Source organism: Chlorocebus sabaeus, chromosome 5 (assembly GCF_047675955.1).
Source record: "Chlorocebus sabaeus isolate Y175 chromosome 5, mChlSab1.0.hap1, whole genome shotgun sequence".
Lineage (NCBI taxonomy): Eukaryota > Metazoa > Chordata > Mammalia > Primates > Cercopithecidae > Chlorocebus > Chlorocebus sabaeus.
The window spans coordinates 52573897-52598062 of NC_132908.1; the positions used below are offsets into that span (position 1 = coordinate 52573897).

The 24166-nt window shown below is 47.3% G+C and overlaps 1 protein-coding gene across 3 annotated transcripts in view; it reads left to right on the forward strand.

Annotated features, from left to right (window-relative positions):
* Positions 1-20135, forward strand: part of SLC6A2 (solute carrier family 6 member 2) — a 49754-nt gene extending 29619 nt beyond the window's left edge. For 2 of the 3 annotated variants that reach the window (XM_007993331.3, XM_073015381.1), the window contains exons 6-15: positions 6473-6607; positions 8624-8727; positions 9898-10022; positions 10717-10829; positions 11984-12112; positions 12555-12654; positions 13630-13730; positions 14214-14381; positions 15949-16020; positions 16409-20135. In XM_007993331.3, coding sequence (XP_007991522.3) covers positions 6473-6607; positions 8624-8727; positions 9898-10022; positions 10717-10829; positions 11984-12112; positions 12555-12654; positions 13630-13730; positions 14214-14381; positions 15949-16020; positions 16409-16432 — 1071 coding nt within the window. In that variant the 3' untranslated portion in view covers positions 16433-20135. The remainder of the gene's footprint in view (positions 1-6472; positions 6608-8623; positions 8728-9897; positions 10023-10716; positions 10830-11983; positions 12113-12554; positions 12655-13629; positions 13731-14213; positions 14382-15948; positions 16021-16408) is intronic. The other variant, XM_073015382.1, reaches the window with a different exon arrangement.
* The last annotated feature ends 4031 nt before the right edge of the window (positions 20136-24166 follow it).

Sequence of the window (24166 nt, forward strand, 5' to 3'; positions counted from 1 at the left end):
AGAGATGCTATCAATATGCCCTTGATAAATCTTGAATCTCGACCTAAATCTTCTTGCAAATGTTGCATCCTACTCTGGAATATGACCATAAAATCAATAAATCCCCCCTCTGAATTTTTGAGGAAAAAAACAATGCTCTAGAAGATATTCAGATGTATGCTGGATTTTGTGTTTCCTCCGATACAGAAATAAGTACCCCCAGAGTTCCAGGTGCCTTGACGAGAAGAGCATGGGTTTAGATGACCCATGAGGGCCAGTCCAGAGTTGGCATTCTGAACTTGGGTGACACTGTCTCCCTGTAGTCAGCCTCTCAAGGGTGTGTAATATTCAGGAAATGGCTCCTGTTGATTTTTAGCCTGAGGAATATCATGGGAACAACAACCCCATTTGGGCTCTACAGGGTCTATTTAGAAGCTTGACTGTATTAAAGAGGATGTGAATGGGAAATGTTCTTTCCAGTGTTCTGGTTAGCTACTGCTGTGTAACAAACCACTCCAAAATGTAGTGATGCAAAATAACAACCATTTTATTGTTTCTCACAATTCTGTGGGTTGATTGGGATCAGCTGGGTGGTCCTTCCGCTTCATGTGATATTCCTTGGACTACATGGCTTCGGTGGGCTGACTATTCTAGATGGTGCATACACATTGCTGGCAGTTGGCACTAGCTGGGAGCTAAGTTGGAGCTGCCAACCAGAGCATCTTCGAATGTTTCCACATAGACTTTCTATGGTGCTTGAGCTTCTCAGAGCATGGCAATTGAGTTCCAAGAACATGTCCCAAGCAGACAAGCCCCAATGGTGTACAAGTAGCTCTTCCAGTCTCTGCTTGCATCATTCTTGCTATTGTCCCGATGGCTAAAACAAGTGTTTTGGTGAAACCTAGTGCCCATATGGGAGGGAATTACACACAGGTGTGAGTTCATTGGGGGCCACACCTCAACAGTCTACCTTAATCAGATGGTTGTTCATTTGGGAGAAGCCTCATTAGGCAACTGATTTTGGAAAGGGGGTGTGCACCAGAGTTCTCTCTGATACTCTTAGAGTTCTTGGTCATACCATTGAGAGTGAAGAAAGTAGCAGGGGAGCAGCAGCCAGTAGGGATGAAATCCATCGAGAACTGAAGATAGAATTTCCTATAAGCATGTTGGAGACACAGTATCTACCCTAAGAAAACACTCAAACAAAATGCAGACCAGGGCTTGAAGAAAGTCTAGGGTTTAGCAAAACCAGGATAGGACCATTACCATTCTGATGCCTGGCACCTAGTACGTCTTCAGTAAATATTTATTGGGAGATTGAAGGATGGGTGGGTATATAAGTTTGGGGAACTTCATTAAGTATTCTTTTGAATTTAATTCAAATTATCAACCACTTATGGACACCTACTATGTACCAGGCTTGATGCTAGTATTAGTGATGCGAGAATAAGACAGGTTCCTTCTTCAGTTGCTTTAGTCTATGTGTATTGCAGGCAGGTTATGGATCAACCAATGTCACCAGCTTCTTGGGTCTCTATCCAGAGACATATGTGTGCATCCCCATTTAATAAAAACCAGTGGTCACAAACTATGTGCAGTATTATATATCTTGTCATTTTTTAAGCTTAACTTTACCTTGGAGATAATTTCACATCCAGTAGTCGAATTACATTTCAATAGAAATACAAACAGTGGGTTTAAAAACCGTAATTAAATCAGCTTAATGGGTCATCACACTTTTTAAAAATGAAAAAGTCTAGATAATGAGAGATCATTGCACATAGTAAAGTAAGAGCTGTCTGTTGGAATTTTTGTTTCAGTTACAGCAATCTGTAAGTTTATGTGTATTTTGTCTTGATATTGAAGGTATTTCTTAGCATGAGTCGTGGTCAAAAAGTGTGAGATGCTGCGTTAGTGGAGAAAGGAAGCTCTTTCAACTGAAAGTGTCTCCAAAGACCATAGAGAAGGTGGCATTCGAGCTGGGTCTACAAGGTCAGCCAGGCACAGGTAGAGGTGGGGTGGAGGGAAGGGATTCTCAGTGGAAGGAACTACATAAGCAAAGCCGTAGAGATGCGGAAGTCCCAGGCCAGCCTGGTCTAGCACTCGCTGCACCTTTCCTAGGTACCAGGAACAGAGTTCTCCTGGCCTCTGCAGGCACAGACAGAGACCCTGGGGGGAGACAGGGCCCACCTCTGTGAACTGCAGAAGATGTATGAGCTTTATACTGCTTCTGGCCTTGACATAGGACAACCATAGACTTCTAATATTGCACTCCGAGATTGGGTTCCCCACGGCCATCACCAAAGGGAGTAGAACCTGTCCCACTTAGTTTGGCTCTTGGCTAGAGTGGAGTACATGTTGTCTGCAGGCAGGCTGATGCAAAAGAGACCAGGAGGAGTGGGGCTGAGCATGCTCAGTTCTTCCCAAAATGCACCTGCAGAGAAGGTGGTGAGGCACGAACCAGGGTATTACACTAGGAAAGTCCCCCTTGTAGAAACACAGTGAGAGAGGAATATGAGTCCCCTCTGCATGTGCCATCCGAAGCCATAGCCCACATTTTGCATAAGTCCCTAAGCAGGCATGCCACAGGCAGTCCATGGAGATGAGATTTCTAGATGAGATTTCTAGAATGGGGAGCTTCACTCAGGACATTCCTGTACTCTGTCTTTAATTGTTTTTATAAACTGGCTTATGAGAAAACCAAGAGTATTGCTTATTTCTTTCCAGACTGAACCTAGAACAGGACATTGAGCTTTTCTTAGCAGGCTTCCACAGCCTCAGAGCTGGCCTCAAATGAATTGCAAATGTTCATACCTCCAGTCTTGGCAAGTGAAGGCTGTGCTGGTCCTGGCTTGCTTCAGTGACTGGATTGGACTCAATTATAATGAACAGCATCGTTCACACATGAGTGAGGCATAGACTAAAATATTTGTAGCTTGGTATTTTCTTCAGTAACGTCAGTGCCTACCCCACACCCCATAAATCCCGCTTTGTAAAATTATGTCTTTATTGTTAGTGAAAATGTCCCTAAAACCCAGTTCAGAGGATCACGAATTCTTAATCAGTAAAGGATAAATTGATTCAGATGCACAGTGATAAAGTGCAGACATGTGTCATCTGTTTCCAAGTCAACCTTAGAGCAGGTCCTGGGCCGTGTTTTTCAAACTCTCATGTGTGTAAGAATCACCGAAATGGCTCGCTAAAACTCAGATTCCTGGGTCGTTCTTTGAGAGAGCCTGATTCAGTGGGGATGAGGTGAGAATTTGCATTTCTGACAAGCTCCCAGGTGATGCCGATGCTGCTGGTCTGTGGACCTCACCTTGATCTAGGCAGCCCTCTGCTCGATGCCTGGATTCGTAGCAAGGCTTGCACAACTTTGGTGACAAGCACCTCACCACCTTCCTGGGCAGCTCTTTCCCTTGAGAGAACTCTATCAATTTGAAAGTTCCTTCTTTTATGGAGCCAAGGTCCTCATTTTGATTGTGAGCCATCAGTTTGAATTTGGCACCCTGGAATCTCACAAATTATCCATAGAAACACCAACAGGTATGGATTTAAAGTGATAGAAAGCAGTGACCTCCCTTAGGGACTAAGGATATTTGCCAAGACCAATGGGCTGCTCATTACTTTCTTGATCTTGTGCTCAAAATTGGACTAAGTCTAGGTTCTCATGGCCAGAGCTGTGTTGCAAGTTGGAATTCTGAGAGCTGAGAAGCCTGGGGTGGAGATGACAGAACCCAAGCCTTTCTTCTGTTTACCCATTGTGCATTCAGGGTACATGTGAGCATGAGTGAACTGTTGGCCAAATATCCAGGAATCCTTCTTTCAACACAAGATCTTAGGCAGTTGAAGTAACACCCACTGCCAATTCTGAGAATCTTCAACAGGACTCAGATGGTTTAGCTTTGAACGCATGGGCACAGACAAAACAAGTTCCCTGCTATCTTGATGCTTGACTATAATAGTCAGGGTCTCAGCTCAGTCACGACCTGATGTATTCCTTAGGGAAACTGAATCCATAGCCATCAAACATGGCCAATGCAGGGCCACCTCCAGGCCCAATGGGAGATTCCTTGGAGTCAGAAGTCAAGATACTGTTTTCTGATGACAGGAGTGTAGTCTCACCTGGTTTGCTGGGCTGGGCATTGCAGCTGGGCTGCAGCTATTGACATAAGCTTTAGGAGACCAAAGCAGTTAGAACCAATCAGAAGGAGATGTGAGAGCTCCTCCTTGTGCCTTTTGCCAAGAGCTTACACCTATTTGTCCCAGATCAGGAGACTGAATCCAAGATTGATTAACATAAGGTCACCCATATGCAACAGCTTCACTTTCCAGGGCATGTTTCCCTCCTTATTTGTTATGCAATTTGGCCTTCCTGTTCTTGCCTCCCTGAAAGAAAACAAGTGGAAATCCCATTTCCACAAAGACCTTCTTAGAACAAGGGAGTGATGGAGAAACAAGTGGATAACATGAAACAGAGGAGGCTTTCCTGATTCCTTCTGAGCCCAGAAGATGTGACTACCACTATGCATTTACTCACTCCCATGCTGACTCAGTTACTCATTCATTCACTTGTTCATGCATTTATTCTTTGACTTAGTCATCCACTAACTTTCTGATTTATCACTCACCCACTCATCCATCTATCCATCCATTTATCCATCCATCCATCCATCTACTCAACCCTCCACCCACCTAATCACCTTATCCATCCTTTTAACCAGCTACCCAATCATAATCCAACCATCCACTCATCCATCCATTTACCTAACAATCCAATCATTTATCTACACTGCTGCCTAGTCCAATCATTCATATAATAAACATTTATTAGGACTCACATGTGCCAGGTTCTGGGGATTCAAGTTTGAAAAATGTAGGATTTTACTTCTAAGGGACTCATGATCTAGTGGGAAAGACAAATAAAAGAAGAGGATAAATCCCCATCCTTAAACATAAGTATGAAAAACATATGGCTTTATTTTCTGTGTCTCCATTTTTGTTTAGAGCCCATATCTTTTTATCCTGGCAAAGAACTTTCATGTTTCAAGGTTTCCACTTTCTCCTTAGGGATGTGTGAAGATTCTTGGGGCTACGTAGTTCCAGGGCTTTGCGGGGGTGGAACCATCTGGCATTTAAGTTATAGATCTTCTCATGTTTCAGCTGAGTCCTCCTTGAGTCTCACTACCTTGACCTTAACCTGAGTTTTTACTTGGGCACAGCCTTCTTTCTTCAAGGCTACCCATGGCTATCTCTGCCTAGTGGTGATTTTTCACCTTGGCTGCACAATTTTATCATCTGGGGAGCTTTAAAAAAATACTCATTTCAGGTCCATGCTAGACCAACTAAAATCAGAAACTCCAAGAATGGGATCTGAGCTTTAACATTTTTACCTATAACATCCCCCAGGGTATTTGAATGTGTAGCCGAGGTTGAGAAGGAACAGCAAGGAAACCCACATAACACCCCCATCCCTGCCTCTACCTTTCTTTTCTGTTCCTCCAACCTGGACAAGGGGATGGGGTGTTTCTTTTTAGTCTGGAATAATCTCTTCCTTTGTGTGTTCCTGAACAAGATACATGGTCTGTGTCCCACATCTGTTCCCGCTAAGATGAAGAATGGTCAGAAGTTCTGCTTTCTGTCCAGCCACATCCCTTCCTGGGCAATGTGCTTAAGAAAGAAAATATGCTTGAAGGGGGGTAAAGAAAAAGAGGAAGATGTAAACAAAAGGGAGAGAGTGGAGGAGAGGGAGATGAGGGAGGGGAGGGCAAGAAGAGAGAGAGGGAGGATGGAGAGAGAGAAAAAGAGAGTGGGGAGAGAGAGAGAGAAAGAAAGAAAGAGAGAGAGAGAGAGAGACTGAGATTTCTAAATATCCTGCCAGTCAGATAGGTGCATGCAGCAACCAGTAGCAATGGTGTGATGGACGCAGAACTGATGGGGAAAGGGGATAGCACAAAGGTGGGGGTACTTAGTTCTGCCTGGTCCATGAACTGCACCTTGATCTAGGCAATCCTTTGCCAATGGCTGTATTCATAGCGACACTTGGACAACTTCAATGACAGGTACCTCACCACCTCTCTAGGCTCTTTTCCTTTAGAGAGCTTTATCTATGGGAAAGCTCTTCATTTTATGGAGTCAAGAGTCTTTCCTTGAAGGAGTCAGGAGAGGTGGCTTTGTGGATGGGGAGGCATCCTGTGCTATGAGGACCTAGTCTTTGCCCTGCTGTGCCCTTGGCTTCCATCATAGTACTATCCCCAGTGCAGCTGACTCTCACCCTGGGTTTTGAGCTTCTCTAGGGTGTGACCTGTGTCCGTTTACTGGTCTAGCCCTGGATTCTGCCTCAGGGCCTTGCCTAGAACTGGAATTTGTAGCATGTGCCTTGGGTAAAGGAAGGTGGGAAAGAGCATGACTGGGAAAGGACTCTGTGCCCCGCCAGCCCACCACGGGATTGGGGCCAGAGCAAGGCTCTCACCTGAACTTATCCATTGCCCAGGTGGTGTGGATCACAGCCACGCTGCCTTACTTCGTGCTGTTCGTGCTCCTGGTTCACGGCGTCACGCTGCCCGGCGCCTCCAACGGCATCAATGCCTACCTGCACATCGACTTCTACCGCTTGAAAGAGGCCACGGTCAGTGCTCAGTGACCACCAAGCCTTGGGCCAGGCTTGTGGGAGGGTTTTCAGGAGCAGGTGATGATGGAAAATCTGGTCCCAGCTCTGCCACAAATGTGCAGTGTAGCCTTGGACAGGATCCTTCCCTGTCTGAGCGGCAGCTTCCCCATCTGACCAATGCGGATTTGCACCTGATAGTCTCCATAAGCCCACCCGTCTCTCTCTGGAGGCCTGAGATTCTGCGGTTCCATCTGGTGGTCTTCACAGACTACTCTTTTTGAGGAGATAAATTCCCTGTGAAGAGGACATGATGTCCTGGGACCTTGCTCCTGTCCTGTGCCTACAGCTCCCTAGCCAACCCCAGCCACCCCCTGCCCTCTTGCTACTCTCAGATCCCCAAACCTGGTCTTTGCCACCATTCTGTGATGTCAGCACAAGGATAGTCTTAGCCACCAGGGAGGCCCTGCCAATTCTCTTCCTCAACACCCTCATCCAACCACTGCCCCTGTCCAGAGGCCCAAATTATGGTGAAAGTGGGTGAATTTGGTAGTGGAGTCCAGTGCAGAGCAGGGAGGGTGGGAGCACAGACTATCGTAGAGGTACTCAGTACCTTGAGCATCTTAAGATAACTGCTGAGATTACTTCCAGCCTCCTCTTGCAGGGCCCCTCAGTGAGAACACCTCAACATGCTATCTTACAATTCTCCGGGCTTCTTTATTTGAACCCATAAAAATCCTGGCAGGCCTAAGCAGCACAGGATGAAGAGGGATGCATCCCAATATGCATCTCCATAGTTGTAATGCTCCAACATACTGCAATGTTATAGACTAGTAACCAAGAGAAAATCTGTTTTCGTAGTAGCTGCCAGAAAGATAACAGAGCATAGGACACGAATCAGCCTTGTAAACTGCAAAATAAGTCAGACTTCTATTTGTTCTGTGACTGTTTATGCTAAGCCTTTCAGATGTGTAGAAGCTAAGCCCTCAGTGCAGTATCAAGGAGCAGATCTGTCTTCCCCCATCAGATCATGCTGTCCTCTGTTTGCACAGCTGGGGAAGCCTGGACTAACACCAGTGGGAGCATGACAGATATCTCTCAAATCTGAATTGCAAGGCTGAGTGTGGTGGCTCACACCTGTAATCCCAGCACTTTGGGAGGCTGAAATGGGTGGATCACTTGAGGTCAGGAGTTCAAGACCAGCCTGGCCAACATGGGGAAACACTGTCTCTACTAAAAATACAAAAATTAGCAGGGCATGGTGGCGTGCACTTGAAATCCCAGCTACTCAGGATGCTTGAACCCAGGGGGCAGAGGTTGCAGTGAGCCAAGATTACGCCACTGCACTCCAGCCTGGGTGACAGAGTGAGACCCTGGCTTAAAAAAAAAAAAAAAAAAAAAAAAAAAAAATCTGAATTTCAGCTCTTAGTCTGAGCGGGTGGAGTATAATTATCCCCATTATACAGATGAGGAAACAGAGAGAAATAAACTTGACCAGGGCTAGAACATGAGGCAGAGAAGTTGGAAAGGAATTCAGATCTTCAGGCCTCCAGCCATGTGCTTTTATCACCCAACGGATGGAATAAGTAAGCCCCATTGGCCCCCAAGGAGTCACCATTGTCTATGGCTTGTAGAAGCCTACTAGGAATGGTCCTCACTTTCTGAAAATGCCATCTCCGTAACTCCTAAGATGGCCATAACCCTGTGTTCTTGCCCCATTCACACTCTAGCCTAGAACTTTTCATTTTGTTAACTTTCTTTGAAAATCAGGGCATGAAATGGAGTGAATGAGTTCCTACAGGGTGAGCTCACTCATGACTACCCAAGGCTGGGAGATGCTAGAGAGGCCCAGCCTCTCTCTGCAGTTGTTTTGTACAGGATGCAGGGAAGGGAGTTGCCAGGGCTGCCCATCTCTGGTTCAGACCATGTTTCCTCTGGTCTCAGAGCATCCCCAGGGTTTCTCAGCCCTTCCAGAGCAGTGAGGTGTTCCAGTGGTGTTGGAAGCAGAGGCTGATGGCTTTTGTCTGCTGGTTTCAGGTATGGATTGATGCTGCAACTCAAATATTTTTTTCCTTGGGGGCTGGATTTGGAGTGTTGATTGCATTTGCCAGTTACAACAAATTTGACAACAACTGTTACAGGTAAGATTCTTCTCAGAATTCCGAGAGCTCTAAATCCTGGGGATTAACTTTAGTGGGGATGGCAGCGAGGGCTCTGGTCTGGAAGCCAACTCTCCCTGGGCAAGCCAAATTTTCTTCTTGTGAACCATCCTGGGCATTCTGTAAACTGCAACATGTCCTCTAAGGGTTCTGATGACTACATTTCATTTCAGGATGCCTCTTAAACAAATGTGGGGTGTGGAATGGGAAAAGTTGAGGTTACCAGCACTGGGAGATGGGTAGTTGTGACAGAGCAGAACTGTGAAGATTTCAGTATGGATTCTGTCCATCAGATGCCCAGGCAGGCAGTGGTGGAATATCCCAGCTGCTGAGGGCCTGGCTGGGTCCAAGGTGAGACTCCATAGGAGACTGAGACTCAGAAGGCCATGATCTAGCTCAGTTCAGGAAGCACTCACTGCTACCTCCTGCTGGCCCAGTGCTGTGGGGACTTCAGGCACAGGCACAAATTTGGGTCCACTTCCATTACACTCTATCCAAGGCTTAAGGCAGAATCACAGTGTCTTTGGTACATGACAGAGGCTGATGAATTCATACCAGCGGGACAGGCTATAGGGAGGTAAGGAAATGGGGTGATCAGCCGCCTGACAGAAGAAAACCAGTGCATGGAGGTGAATTTGAGATAAGCCTTGGAGGATAGTCAGGATTATGCTAGGCAGATGTGGAGTGGACAGCATGCACTGGGGGAGAAGGGGGACAACACAGGCAAATGCAAGGAAGTGGTTTGTTTATGGACCAGTTTATGGTTTGTTCAGAGTTCACCTTGGGAGTCTTGGAAGATAAATGTATAAGGAAGGTTGGGTCTTCTTCGCAAAGCTCTTGAATGACAGGATGAGGAGTTGGAGGCACTGGGGAGCAGCCATGGAATGTTTGTTGAAGGAGACTGGCGACTCAATTCCCTGGCAGAAGTTTGCCAGTAGACTCTGGTATCGGGCTGTTCCATCTATAAGCAGTTAGCCTACTTCCTGCACCAGTGATGGTGGGGCCCTGGATCCATGTGGCAGCAGGAGCTGCTGAAGAGGGGATGGCCTTTGATGCTGGGGCCAGGCTGCAGGTTCTATAGCCAGCCCGGCAGTCAATGCATAGGGTTGAGGGTGTCAAGGGACTTGACCTCACTGGTGCTTCTTCCCCCAGGGATGCCCTGCTGACCAGCAGCATCAACTGCATCACCAGCTTCGTCTCTGGGTTCGCCATCTTCTCCATCCTCGGTTACATGGCCCATGAACACAAGGTCAACATTGAGGATGTGGCCACAGAAGGTGGGTGGGCAGCCCTCCTGGGCCCCAGCCCACTGAGGAGGGACCTGAGAAGCCCACCTTATTCTTGGCTGCATGGCTCTTATATGGCTGTAGGACCGCTAGGCTGTCCATGGAGGTGTCCAAACCACCAATGTGATTGACTTTCCCCTGAGGTTATTAGTGGGAATTCCAAGCAGTCCCAGGCCCCAAGCACCCTGCGAGTCAGGGTGGAAGGAACAGATTTTGGAATGTCCTGTACCAGCCCTGGGCTAAGCACTTGAAATACCTCCACTTAGTTCTCACAAGGCTGCCAGGCAAGTGTCAATAGACTCACTTTACAAATGGGAAGACTGAGACTCAAGCTAAATATGTTGTCTGGTGTCACCCAGCTAGTGAGCAATTGAATTGGGGTTTCTGAGGACCCCAAGCTTTTGTGAGTAAGAGTAGATCCCTTGTAGAGTATAGGAGGTGGAGTTTGCAGCATGTAGCCTGTAGCTGTCCAGGCAGGGAACTGCTCTCCAGCCTGGCTGTTGGGGGTCAACCTCTCCGATGCACAGGTGAGCTTAAGTTCATGCTGACTTCATCTGTTATCTCTAGACCTGTGTTCTGTCCACCCACACATGACTGAACAATTGGGCCCCCAGATGCTCCCCTACTATGTGCAGCTCAGACCAGTGGTTTCAGCCATTGATGAGGTCCTTGATGTTTCTTACAGGAGCTGGCCTAGTGTTCATCCTGTATCCAGAGGCCATTTCTACCCTGTCTGGTTCTACATTCTGGGCTGTCGTGTTTTTCATCATGCTCCTGGCGCTGGGCCTTGACAGCTCAGTGAGTGACCCTGCTCAGGATACCTGTCCCCCATCCCACTGGTCCTGACTCCCTTCCCCAACGCACAGTGCTGGGCCTGAAGTTCCCACTATTCAAACACCAGGTTAATAGTTGTTTCCGGAAGGCCCTATTTAAATGCAGACAAAAAAAAAAGTGAGTCCTCACTCAAAAAGATAAGACTTAGGCCAAAGCCAAGAGCCATAGGAATCCCTTTGACATCTTGGAAATCCAAGTAAGAAGAGACTTCAGACAAGTCAGCCTTATGCCTACCTGCCCCCGTCCCACTTGTTTGGAACCCTATTTGAGAACACAGGGCATAGGGTTGTGGTGCTGTTGTACTGACATTCAGATATGTCTACCCTTACTTAGTACATCATGCCTGGAAGTTTGCAAAAAATCTTATGGAAGAGCTGGCACTTGAGTTTCCCTCCACTGCCTTTTGCTTTCAATCATCAGATCTGTCAGGAGCAGGGTGTTGAGAAGGATTTTGAGGCTGCTTCTGGGCTTATAATGAAGAATACTGATTTTGATTTACAGTGTCTGCCAAGAGGAGGGGAGAGGAGAGGAGAGTGGTAGCTTGCGTGCTTCTTATCTGCCCTCACAGTGTCCTCATAAGGAAGCAATCTGCCCATAGCAGTGGGATATGAGACCCTTTCAGACTCTAAGAGTCTGGAGTTTGAAGTGACCACTTTGCTTGATCATTAGAAAGGCAGCCAAAAATCCGCATCAAAAACTGCTGCCTGAAGTTCCCATCACTAGAAGCTCTTCTGCAGGAGTTGTTTCCAGAGACCCTTATTGACATGTAAATGTGTGACACGAATTTTGGTGTTTTACTGCTTTCACTCCACTATCAGCTTATCTGTACCCACTCCGGCTGAGTAGGCAGGAGACAGGTAGCTGTTGAGTAGGGGAGACAGGAGTTGACTTAACCCTAACCCTCTCCCGCATAGTTTCTGAGTTCTGAGTTTGCCTCAGAACAGGACAGAAATGGGACAAGAGGATGGGGAAGAAGGCAGGACGTGCTGATTTCTCAAGAGAGGCAAGGCAGCCTGCGTGAGTCCTGGGCTGCAGGAGGCGCTAGGAACCCTGGGGCCTGAGACTGAGGTCCAGAGAGACCCTCATTCCCGCACCCCACCCCGCCTGGTTCCCTCCAGATGGGAGGCATGGAGGCTATCATCACGGGCCTGGCGGACGACTTCCAGGTCCTGAAGCGACACCGGAAACTCTTCACATTTGGCGTCACTTTCGGCACCTTCCTTCTTGCCCTGTTCTGCATAACCAAGGTGAGTAAGGGTTGGTCTCTGGTCACCTGGGGGCCTCTGAGGCTGCATTTCAATAAAGTCAAACATTCCTAGCCTTGGAACTGAGGCTGAGCTCAGGGAGAACAATGCGGGATCCAGCATCCTCAATTCAGCGGCCTGACCCACTAGGGTTAGGCCCAGTTGTCTTCTTCCATCTCTGATGTTGAGGATTCCATGCAGCTCTGTTAATTGCTTATTGACTTGAGGGGCAGCAAAAGTCCCTTTGGAACCCATCTAACTCTTTATTTGCTGAAACTGAGGTGACTGTGATGTCAATACAACAGCACCACAACCCTATGCCCTGTGTTCTCAAATAGGGTTCTGAGCAAGTGGGACAGGGGGCAGGTAAGAGTTGACGGACACAACAATCAGTTCCCACGTTTGACCAAAGAGGGCCTCTTGGCTTCTTCTCTTCCTGTGCCAGGGTGGAATTTATGTGCTGACACTCCTGGACACCTTTGCTGCGGGCACCTCCATCCTTTTTGCTGTCCTCATGGAAGCCATCGGAGTTTCCTGGTTTTATGGTATGTGAGTGTGTGGAAAAGCCTCAGCTCCCAGTCCTCCTATAATCCTTTAACCTGGAGGTGCAGAGAGGCCTTCCATTTCCAGAGCAGCCACCGAAAATTCCAGAGTCCAACAAGTCAGTTTTTGGGAACAAATCTCAATCCTTGGCTCACCTTTGGATGAACCTGCCTTTAACAGGAGGCTGCAAAGGCCCCTGAGGTATCCAGCATCAGCTCCTGAAAGAGGAACCCTTAGGAAAATGCTGACCCCTGAGACATAGAATTCATCCTACCAGGGGGTTGCCAGATTTAGCAAACACAACACAGGTTGCCTACTTAAACTTGAATTTCAGATAAATAACAATTATTTAGTATAAGAATAGCCCAAATATTGCATCAGACATACTTATACTATTTTTTTAAAATTTATTTATGTGAAACTCAAACTTAACTGGGTGTCCTGTGTTTTTTCTGGCAAACTTATTCTGGAATGAACCGAGAGAATATTTTACAAACCCTTAAATGTGTTCATTGTTTGTTTTTCCCCACAAGTGTCACACCAACATGTTAGTTCTCACTCTGCTGCCACTCAGAAAGAGATTCAATGGAAGAGTCTGGGCTCTCCTATCAGATTTAAGACAGGGAATGTGCTCTATGCATAGTTGTTGTTGTTATTTTCAGAGCAAGAGGAAAGAGCTGGGCTTTGGAGTCAGGCCAACTAGCTCCGGAACTTGGGGCAAATCCCCTCACCTATTTGAGCCCAGGTTTCCCTCTGACAGGTTAATTGGGGTGGCACATGAAAGGGGATACTGTCCTAGAGTTTGTCCTCTCCGTTGTTCTGCATTACAAAGTGCCTATCCCCAACTCTCTTGAGTTCTGCATGTCAGCATCTCGCCTCACTGCCCTGTTCTCCAGCTCGGGCCAGAACCTCATGGGAGGACCTGGCCCTGGCTGTCGTGGGGGCCATGGTAACAGCCCTTCTCTGTGTGTGCACAGGAGTGGACAGGTTCAGCAATGACATCCAGCAGATGATGGGGTTCAGGCCTGGTCTATACTGGAGACTATGCTGGAAGTTCGTCAGTCCCGCCTTCCTCCTGGTGTGTAGTGTCTGCAGGGAAGCCCTGTGTGTGGGGAGGGGGCTGTGTCCAGGATGGAGCTGGGTGGGGATATTTGCTTCTTAGGGGAGGAAGCTCTGGGATCCAGAGGCCCTGGTCATTCAGAAGGGTCACTTGGGCTGCTCGGCCCTGTGGATAATGTGGCAGACATCCACCTTACTCGGGGGTTCTTGAGCTGGGGCCAGGTTCCTGGGGGCTGTTATGCCTCCTCCAAAGTCACCTTCTGTTCTTCCTCTTTTCTTGCTCCCTGTCATATCTGCCTCCTTTTGATTCTCACTTGCTTCTTGATTCTTTCTCATTTCTCCATATCTTTCTCTCTTTCTCTCCTTCCTTATTTCCTCCCTTTGCTGTGATGCTCACTGCTCTTTATTTCTCTCCCACCTTTCTTCCACTTCCTTCTTTCTTTCCTTTCTTGTCTCTCTCCTGCCCTGTCTTCCTTTCTCTCCCTTCCCTGCCCATCTCTAGTTCGTGGTTGTGGTCAGCATCATTAACTTCAAGCCACTCACCTACGACGACTACATCTTCCCGCCCTGGGCCAACTGGGTGGGGTGGGGCATTGCCCTGTCCTCCATGGTCCTGGTGCCCATCTACGTCATCTACAAGTTCCTCAGCACGCAGGGCTCTCTTTGGGAGGTGAGCTCTGGGCCTCCCCAGGGGAATAGGGTGGGAGGTGGCTGAGGGGGACGACGGGAGGACTCTCATTCCTGTTGGGGTGGGGGCAGGGAGACAGAAGGACACAGACACTAGGGTCACATGGACCCACCTCATTGCCCAGGTTATTTTCCCCCATGAGCCTCAGTTTCCACATGTGTATCTTGAGGATAGTATTACCTAACCTGGAAAAAAGGAAGTACTTAGCACAGTGTCTGGCACGCAGGAGGTGTTCAGTACATGTTACTCGGGGGTGAGATCAGCCCTAGAGTTCACTAAGGATTGATTAGACAGACTGCCTGGACCCAGCTCACTCTCGTGTCTCCGTCTAAGCTTTGTCATTTCCCCAGATGTCCCAGCTCTCCCCATCCAAGCACACTGTGACCTGCTCCTTCTGGTTTTCACCTGCCTCTTTCTGGAACCTAATAATCTGATCAGCCTAAACCAGAGATTTCTGAACTATATTTTCTTTCTATGCATTCTGCATATATGTCAATATTTATACATGTGTATATATATGTACATGTGTGTATATATACATACATATATACATATACACACACACATTTATATAAATATTTAGGAAACAGTGCCCTTTATTCTGAGATTATGTCATTCCTGTTTGATTAAAATACCCTTTCTTTCGTAAACTAATAGTGGTAGTCTTTTCCTCATATCCTTACTTTACAAAACAAAGATTTCATTCCTTCATTCCTTTATCCACTCACTTGGAAGGTACTTATTGGGACGCAGATATATACTGGGCAATATACGAGGTGCTAGACAAAAATTCCTGCCGTTATGGAGTTGACATTCTAACGAAGGGCAGGTAAACAAAATGAGGATGGAAGGCATCCTTGGGAGCTGCGCAGAAACTCAAGGAAGGGAGTACCAGACAGAGAGTCCCCACCCTCATTCTTTGTGATATGTTTCCTGTCTGTGAAATCCCTAAGTCTGGGGACCTCTGTTCCTGGTCATTGGGAGGATCGGTGTTCAGTGACCTCATTCTAGACGTGGGAACTGGGACCTGAGCCTTCTATTCTCCACACTTTGGGAGTGGAGAGGCTTCCCGCTATCAGTGATCACTTGTTGGTTCAGAACACACGGCCTGAGACCCCACACGTGCCTCCACTGCAGGAGAGCTTCCCTGATTCCCTGCAGGGCCCGAGGCTTCCTTCCACACTCTCCCTGCCGCACTTTCTCCATTCTGGGTCTAAGACGATGTGTGTATTTGTTCATTGCTAGTCCCTTACATGGGCTGTAAGCTTCCCCAAAGTAGAGACTGCGTGGGTCTCCTTCAAGTCTGGATCCACAGGGCCTAGCCTCATGTCTGACCACAGTAGGCAGCTCAAGAAACAGTGGCTGAATGAATGACTCAATGGACCAGCTCCACAAACAAGGCTGGAGGTGTCTTGTACAGACCCCGAATGCTATCCACGTGGGGCTGCAGGGTCAAATAGCAGGTAGCCCTCATCTGGGGGTGCAATCAGGCTGCCAGAAGGGTGTCCCTGGGCCAAGCTGAGGCCTCCTCCTCTTCTCTTCCTTTCAGAGACTGGCCTATGGCATCACGCCGGAGAACGAGCACCACCTGGTGGCTCAGAGGGATGTCAGACAGTTCCAGGTGGGTGCAGCCTAAACCTCTGGGGTGGAGATCACAAAGGCGGGCCCTGACTGTTCCCTGCTGTGCACTGCCCAAGGCTGGACCTCACAGCCAGAAAACCCAGAAACCCAGTGTGAGCTGCCTTTTCCCCTTAGAAACATCGGGATGGGGGACAGGGAGGCTCCCTGCGAGCCCATGGCCTCAGGCTTGCCATGTGACTTTGGGGAGGTTCTGCTGCCTTTTCTGGGCCTCTGTGACAATGAGGGAATCGACCTATATGTTCCCTGAGGTCCGTGAAGGAAGGGAGTATTTTTCTGCCTCCTTTCTGCTTCCTGCTGCCCCTGCCAGCTGGCCCTTGCTCCTGTCGGTCCCCACCATGTCATCAAGTCCTCGCCATCTTTCTCTGCAGTTGCAACACTGGCTGGCCATCTGAGCCTGCCTGGAGGAGAAGGAGGAACCCCATGCCAATGTCCAGGTCACAGGCATCAGCTTCGCTCCCACCCCGGACACCGTCTTGGGATTCCTCCCCTGGAAGCTGTCATTTCTTATCCTCTCTTCTTTTCCCAATTACAAATGATTTCGTGACTGTAGTTTTTGTTCACCTTCTGTGCATCTGGCCTGGGGGCTGTTAGCTCAGAGGAGAGGAGCAAACAGGAAATTGACTTCTGTTCTGTCCCCGTTGTTTTGGGGGAAGTCTCTCCCACTTTGGGATCCTGCCGAAGCTAGGTTCATGAGGTCGGAAACCTCCACCACATTTGCCTAGACTTTGGGCACAGAAGTTCTTAGTCCACCAAATCAGACAAAGGATGGGCTTTTGATCAGACACCCAAACAAAACCCCAAAAATCAAACAAAATTCGGCTGAGTTTAGTGGGGTGGTTAGGGAAGGTACATAGACAGACCCTCCTCTTGCCCACCCTAGACCCCCCTCTCGTGTCTGAGCCTCAGCCTGGGAGTTAGATTTATTTGTCCCTAAAATGAAGTCAGTGGATAGATGCTTTGAGGGATTTTGAGTAGAAACATTCATAGTTAATTTTCACTCTGGCCAATCTGAGTTTGATTTGTGTGTTCTGGAACATTCCTCCAGCTTTTGGTGGTCAGATGGCCCAGAGCTATGGGAGCCAGGAGGAAGAGGGTAAATGAACCTTAGTGAGCAGGTTCCAGGAGGTACCTACATCAGACAAGCTGGTAGAGGCCACGTGGCAAGCCACATCTACTGAGGCCTCATGCTGCTCTTGCTCTGTAAGACATGGAGCCCAGAAACCCATCTGCGCTTGCTGAGATCTGTCTGGGGAAACGGGGACAGGGACCAAGTGAGGCCACATGTGTGTCTTCACCGTGCTCTCCTCACAAGGCCAGGTGGGTGCCCAAAGGGAGCCTAGCAGGCTGTCGTGTTAATTTATTGTTCGTGGACACCTGCACAGCCTCCCTCTGGGAATCCCACCTGGAGTGGACCAGGGGTCTTGAGAAATGGAGAGTTGGCTGCAAAAACTCTCATGCACTAGATGTGGCACCTTGGAGGGTAGGGCGAGACAAGCAGCCCAGAAATACTCTCTCAAGTGGAGGGGAGAATATTGAGAGTGGATGGGACAGGTTGATGGTTTCAGAGAATTTCTAAGTTTCTACTTGGATCTACTTCTGATACAAACTTGCACTTGGTGCCCTCTGGTGGTGGTGGTGGTGGTTACTTTTAGTTCAGTAAGAGAAATGATTCCTGGTTTGCTAAATTGGTGGCATCTTTGGGAGGGGTTTCTGTTTATCGTTAGAGTCTCTTACGCCCTTGTTGGAGGGATTCTTATTCTGACTGTGGGAGCTTCTGTTGCAGGATCTTGGGAAAAAATAAAGAAGCCGCTGCACTCGCACGTCAAGAAGGTGCTTTGCCTCAAACTGGGGTGTCATTGAGCCTGGTGGATCCTGCATGAAGAGGGTTATGAGGGGACCAAGGTGGGGCAGGAAGATGGTTTTGTCTCCCAGGGTTCTGAGGTTTCCTTGCTGGGTCAGGGTCCTCAGGTCATTCTCTGGAGAAAAGAGGGAAAATAGGGAGACTTTGAATCTTTCCATATAAAAAGGTCAGCAGAATGCCTGAGATAGCCCAAGTGGCAGGTGTCTTGGAGCCCTGTGAACAGTGAGGCTGAAGAATGGAGGAGAACTATCAGGTCGGAGTCTGGGTCCCATTAGTGACTTTGAATCCTCCCGTAAACGGTAACTTCTTCCTAGGTGTTACCATTTTTCTTTTCCCTTTTTTTTTTTTTTTTTTTTTTTTTTTAGTAATAAAGCACTTTTATGCACATGACCTGCCATCTGCCCAGTGAGGACTGCAGGGCTATAGCTTCTGTCTCCCCATTTCCCAGGTGAAAAAACCAAGACCCAGAATTTTAGTCACTCTTGCTCAAGGTTTCTTAGCAACTAAAGAGATCAAGTTGGACCTTCAGTTCACATCCCCTGACTCTCAGCCCAGAATATTTTGAAATTCCCTGCACAATATGGTTCACCCAACCCAGGGCTGTCATTTGTAAAAATTCATTCAAACAGCAAAGGAAAATTTCTTAGCAAAAGAACAATGTGTTGGAGGTTGGGAAGGGGGGAGAGAATGCCATTCATTTTCCTCTAGCTGGTTTCCAGAGAGGAAACTATTTAGCGGCTCTCTTTTGATGACAGTAATCACTCTTTGGAACAGTTGGATGTGAAAAGCTGAGTCTTCTTGTCTGAAATGAGAGCAAACAGTCAGCAAAGCCTTGTGCATTAGAGCAGGGGCATGCTTCCGAGACAGCCTGCCATTTCCTCTTTGCCATCTGCATGTGGCCCCTTCTGCCTCCAGACATTTTTCCCGGCGTGAATCGGGGATGTGGTGCTAGCTGAACCCACACCAAACCAGCGCAGTGGTTCTGCCTTGTGGCAGAAGTTGGCTCCTGAATCTGGGGTGGGAACTTGGCTCCAAACCTGGGTCTCCTGGGAGGGTGGGGGTACCCAGAAAGCCCTTGGAAGTTCTCGGGGAGGTGCTCGGAGACCATTTGGGTTTACCTTTCCACCCACATGTAATGGAGAGAGAGTATGTGCTTTATGTTAAGTCATCTTTGACTTCCTTTGTGCAGCTTGTTTTTAATAGCAGAGGTTACCCGGGACAAGGGTGCTGTGTACTGTATATGACACTTGACACTTTTGATATTTTGTCAGGTTTTTAAAGAATTATTGTTTTTCATGAAATGTAAAATATTAGTTTGAGAACATCACGTTTACATCTACTCAATGTCTAGTTATTTAGCACCCACCTTTTAGCCTTCATTCTAGATGAAAACGAGACAAGGGAGAAGGAGAGCTACCAACTCTTGCCAGATATCCTGCTGAACAGAAATCCCCGAAGCTGCCTTAATTCTTAAAGGGAGTTACCACTCAGATGGGAGCCAGTTCCTGCTATATGATCTGTTTTCCAGCCTTGCTAATGTGAGACTGAAGCATTCTTACCAAAGAAATCATTTCTTAGTAAAGAAGCCCATTGAACTCACTTCATTTGTTTATTTCCTTCGAAAGTCACAGAAGAGAGAAAAACAGAGAAGGTGTGTGGTGCAGTGGAAAAAGCACAGCACAGAATTTTACAGACTTGGGTCTGCAGCTGACTAGCTGAGTGGCCTGTGGATAGTGGCTTCATCTTTTGGGGCTTCAAGATTCTCTGTCTTTAAAATCAGGGGTTATATCAGATCATGAAAGTTCCCATTCCATTAAAGAAAGCCCTGCGTGTCTCATAACGATGCTCTCCTGTTAAATTTACAATGAAGGAGGCACATCACTTAACCGTAAGAATTTTCCAAACTGAACCGGTGACCAATGATCTCTCTATCAGAGAAATGTCAGATTTCTAGCCTCCAGAACTTTGATTTTTCTGGACATTCAATAGTTTCTCTTTCTCGGATATTTTTCAGCTGATGCCAGAAACACTTGGTATTTGTTTTTAATCCAACCCTTTTGTTTTGAGGCATTGGAGGGTAACACATTGTCGTACCCTGTGAGTCCCAGGATCCACAGCTCTGCTGTGGTCTCAGAAGCCACTGAAACATTGGTGAATGTGAAGTCACTTTGGGGTGCCTGCCCTCATCCCTCTGTCTCTCTGCTTCTGTGTAAATAAAGACTGTTTCAATTGTGTCCTCTCTGTGTCATGGACTGTTCCAATGTCATGCGGATTTCTGTGTCTGATTTGGATTTATTTTAAAAGTTGTTCTCTTCATGGAAATGTAAGTGTCCAGAATAATAAAGAATATTTCCTGGGCTGTGTATCTGGTAGTAGAGTTCTGAATGCTCTCTTCCATGAAGGTGGAATGCTACAAATTGTGTAAGGGAGGTGGGTGAGTCTATGATCAACTTCCTACTAGGAAAGAAGAGCGTCTGGTCATAGTGACCCATCTTTTCATCAGATAACTCTTTTTATAACCTATGGAAAAGGAGATTGGAAGGGGTTAAATCTGTAATCTTAGCTTTGAGATTAACATGTATTTTTAAATAAAAAGAGCTCACCAAGTGATACCAGGTTTAGATCAGTTTAGTTTTCATTTCTAAGGCTGAGTTTCGAGGGACTCAGAACCTCCTGTTGGATTGAATTAAATACACAATTTGGTGCATGTGTGAATTTTTCTGGGGAGAGGGATACATTCACATTTAGACCCTTAGAAGATCTAAGTCTTTGTCTGGGGAAGATGTAAACTGAGTATTGTCATTGTTTGGGGAAGATGTGAACTTACAGGTAATTATTTTTAATGCAAGCCAGCAAGTAGGTAGTGATACCAATATAAAAGAGGTGTTGTCAAATAATTGTTCAGTCAATGTCTTCAAATATGTAAAGCCTCTCAGAGAGTGTGTGGTGGGTCCAAGTGCTGAAATGGTGCCAATGGTAGGAAGTCCAGGAAGATAACTTGCAACATTCGACCAGAACAGAGAATGGGCTGTTGCTGGAAGTGGTAATCCCAGCTCTGGAGATATGCAAGCAGATAGCAGGCAATGTCTGCTGGAGATGCAATGTTAGGTGGAATTGCGGGGAGGGAGGTTGTGCAACCTCTAAGATCACTTCCATTTGGAACGCCTAGGTTTTTTTGTTTGTTTGTCTTTTGCTTTTTTTTTTTTTTTTTTTGACAGTCATAAGCCAGCCTTGTACAGCAGCGCTGGGAGATGCAAATATATTCATGCCAAGGACCCTGGGGTAGGAGTGGTTTGGCTTCACAAATTAGAGTTGGGCAGATATCCCAGAGAGGCTATTATCATTCTGATCATTTTGTTTCAACCCAAAATTGGAGTTGGGCTTTATTATAGTGAATCAAACAGAAGGCAGCTGCACTTCCGGCATTCCCTTGTGCCTGATGAGATCTGGTAAGCGGTGGTCCTGTGGGAGGAGGGGCGGGCGGCTGGTCCAGAGAGGGAAAGGGCAACTCTTTTGTGGGGGTGATGGAGGATCTGGTGGCCCAGGCTTCCACCCTGTCCCCTAGGCTGACAACACAGCAGGAGAAGCCAGAGGAACACAGATAAGCCTCACCTTAGGCACTTGGTGGGCTGAATTTCCCCCAATTTAATTGCACCCCATCCTACTTCTGGAGATTGGATAGCTTCATTTTTATCTCCTCCCCAAAGGCACTGATACATGTAGTCTCTCTCTAGGGCTCCATTTGTTCCTCTCTACAGCGACTTGGGAGTGGTCAGAACTGAGTGTTCACGAATGGGCTTCAAAATTTTTCAGAATCTTCTGAGATTAAATTCAAACTTTTGTTTGAATGAATTTGTGCTCAATTTTGAGGAAAGAGGATCCATACATTCATCAAGTTTTCAAATATTTAAAACCCACAAGTATATATTACCTTGGGGCCTCTCTCTTCTGATGATACATGGCATCGGTCTCTGCCCTTCACCCCAAACTAAATGAGGATGACAATAGACCTTATTTCTGAATCTCAATCATCCTGCATTATGTTGACTTTGTTTTTTTGTCTGTTTGTTTCTGAGGGAGCGTCTCACTCTATCACCCAGGCTGGAGTGCAGTGGTGCGATGACAGCGTACAGCAGTCTTGACCTCCTGGGCTCAAAGTGATCCTCCCATCTCAGCCTCCTGAGTAGATGGGATTACAAGTGCATGCCACCACAGTTGGCTAATTTTATTTTTGGTAGAAACAGTGACTCGCTAGGTTGCCTAGGCTGGTCACAAACTCCTGGTCTCAAGCCAACCTCCTGCCTCAGCTTCCTGAGTAGCTGGGATCACAGGTGCAGGTCACTGGGCCTGGCTTGACTTTTCATATCAGTCATCCCACAGCAAATACCTCATTTTTTCCCCTGACAATGAGCCTGCAAGATAGGCAGCAACAGGAACACCGCGCACACTAGGCAAGTGAGACAACTGAGGCTGGAGTTGAGAAGTGACCCACCTAAGGTCACGCAGCTACCGATGGACAAAGTCAGGTCCCCTTCATGCCTGGGTCAATGCTCTTCACATTATATTCGCTGCCCTATGGAAATAGGGTAGAGTGGGGACCAGACAAGTCCTGATGGGTACCACAGAACTGTGGGAAGAGACTGCAGAGCTATAAGGACTTGGTCACCTAATGGGAGCTTCTTGCAGGGAACTGGGAACATTGCTTTGTCACACAGTCTCAAACAGGACTGGAAGGATCAATGCTGTTAGGGATCAATGCTCAGGAAAAGTTCTGGTATCCCAGTGCCCACTTGAGACCAACTACTCTGATGTGATGATTGAGTCATGTTGGAAAAGTCATTGCTAAGCCTTGACTCTCCCAGCTGTAAAATTAGAATGTTGGATTGGGTGATTTTCTAAAGTCCTTTCTGTTTCTGACTCTATGAGATACACTCAGGGAGCCTGCATGAAGTTGATGGGCTAATTCATATGAAGACATAAATGGCTACTTTGTCAGGCAGACAGTGACAGATAAAGGTAAGAGTTGCTGCCTTTTGTTCATCCTATAAGTTTAGTGCAGGGCTTGGCAAACTATTTCTGTAAAGGTCTCTGTCGCAACTTCTCAACTGCTGTTGTAGCATGAAAGTAATCTTATTTATAAATATCAGGTGGTGGGTTGGATTTGGTCTGAGGTCTGTGGTTTGCAGACCTTTGGTATGGTGGAAAGAGTGAAGGGTCTGAAGTTGGACTAGACCTGGGTTTGAGTCTCAGCTTTACCACTGACTGCTGTGAAAACTTGGACAAGTTATGTGAAACTTCCAAAGGCTTTCTTGTTTCTGAAGAGTGAGAATAAGATTCCCACAAGGGAGTTTTCAGGAAGATGAAACAAGGTGATGCACACTTAGAGCAACTCTCTGTGGCTGCAGTACCTGGATTCAACCCCTGGTTCCAGCACTCCACAGTGTGAATCCCTGGGCAAGTTACGTAACTTCCCTTTGCCTCTGTTTATCTTTGATAAATGGGAAAGACAGTAGTGACCCCTGATAAGACCATGGGGAGAATTAAATGTTAATATTGTATTCAGAATAGTACCAGTTACACCATTTATCCTATTGTATATTTGGTTCATGTCTGTTACAGGATGAATGTCTATTTCCTCCTCTCATCACCTCTGCCCATTTCAAAGGCAACCCAGCTACCACTGTGTTTTCACAAAGCCAAATCAGTGTCTGTTTCCTCGTCCTCTTGGATCCCCTCCTTAGGATGGTGCCCTCCTTTGGATGATGTCCTTGAATTTGGGTCTGGGTAGCCAAATCCAGTTTTCCCTGGGCCTGAGTGCACGCAACCACCTGGGCAGGAAGTTCAAGCTTCTGGAAATCCCGGGCTCCACAGACCTTTCCTCCTGCAGGACCCAGCTCCCCTGTAAGCCCTCGGCTGTCAGCCCCCATTAGACCAGTGGCATGGTAGATGTTACTCTGGGCTGGCCCTGGTCTTGGCTATGACCTGGAAAGGGAGGAGACAGAGGTAGACTCCTCAAAGAGCTGGCAACTGTCTGGGTCCTGGTGTCCTGCTTATTAGCTACCAGCTCTGCCAGCCTCAGGCCTGAGGAAAGCTGGGTTGGGTCAGACTAGCAGGGCATGAGGGTAAGGGTTGGGCTGCAGTACATCAGAGAGGACCACCCTGTCCCAGAGAAGGCCCAGGAAGGGCCACAGCCTGGAATTCCCAGGAGTCACAGAGCCACCATCTCTGCAGCAAAGGATAGTTGTTAGGTGGGGAGTACTCCTCA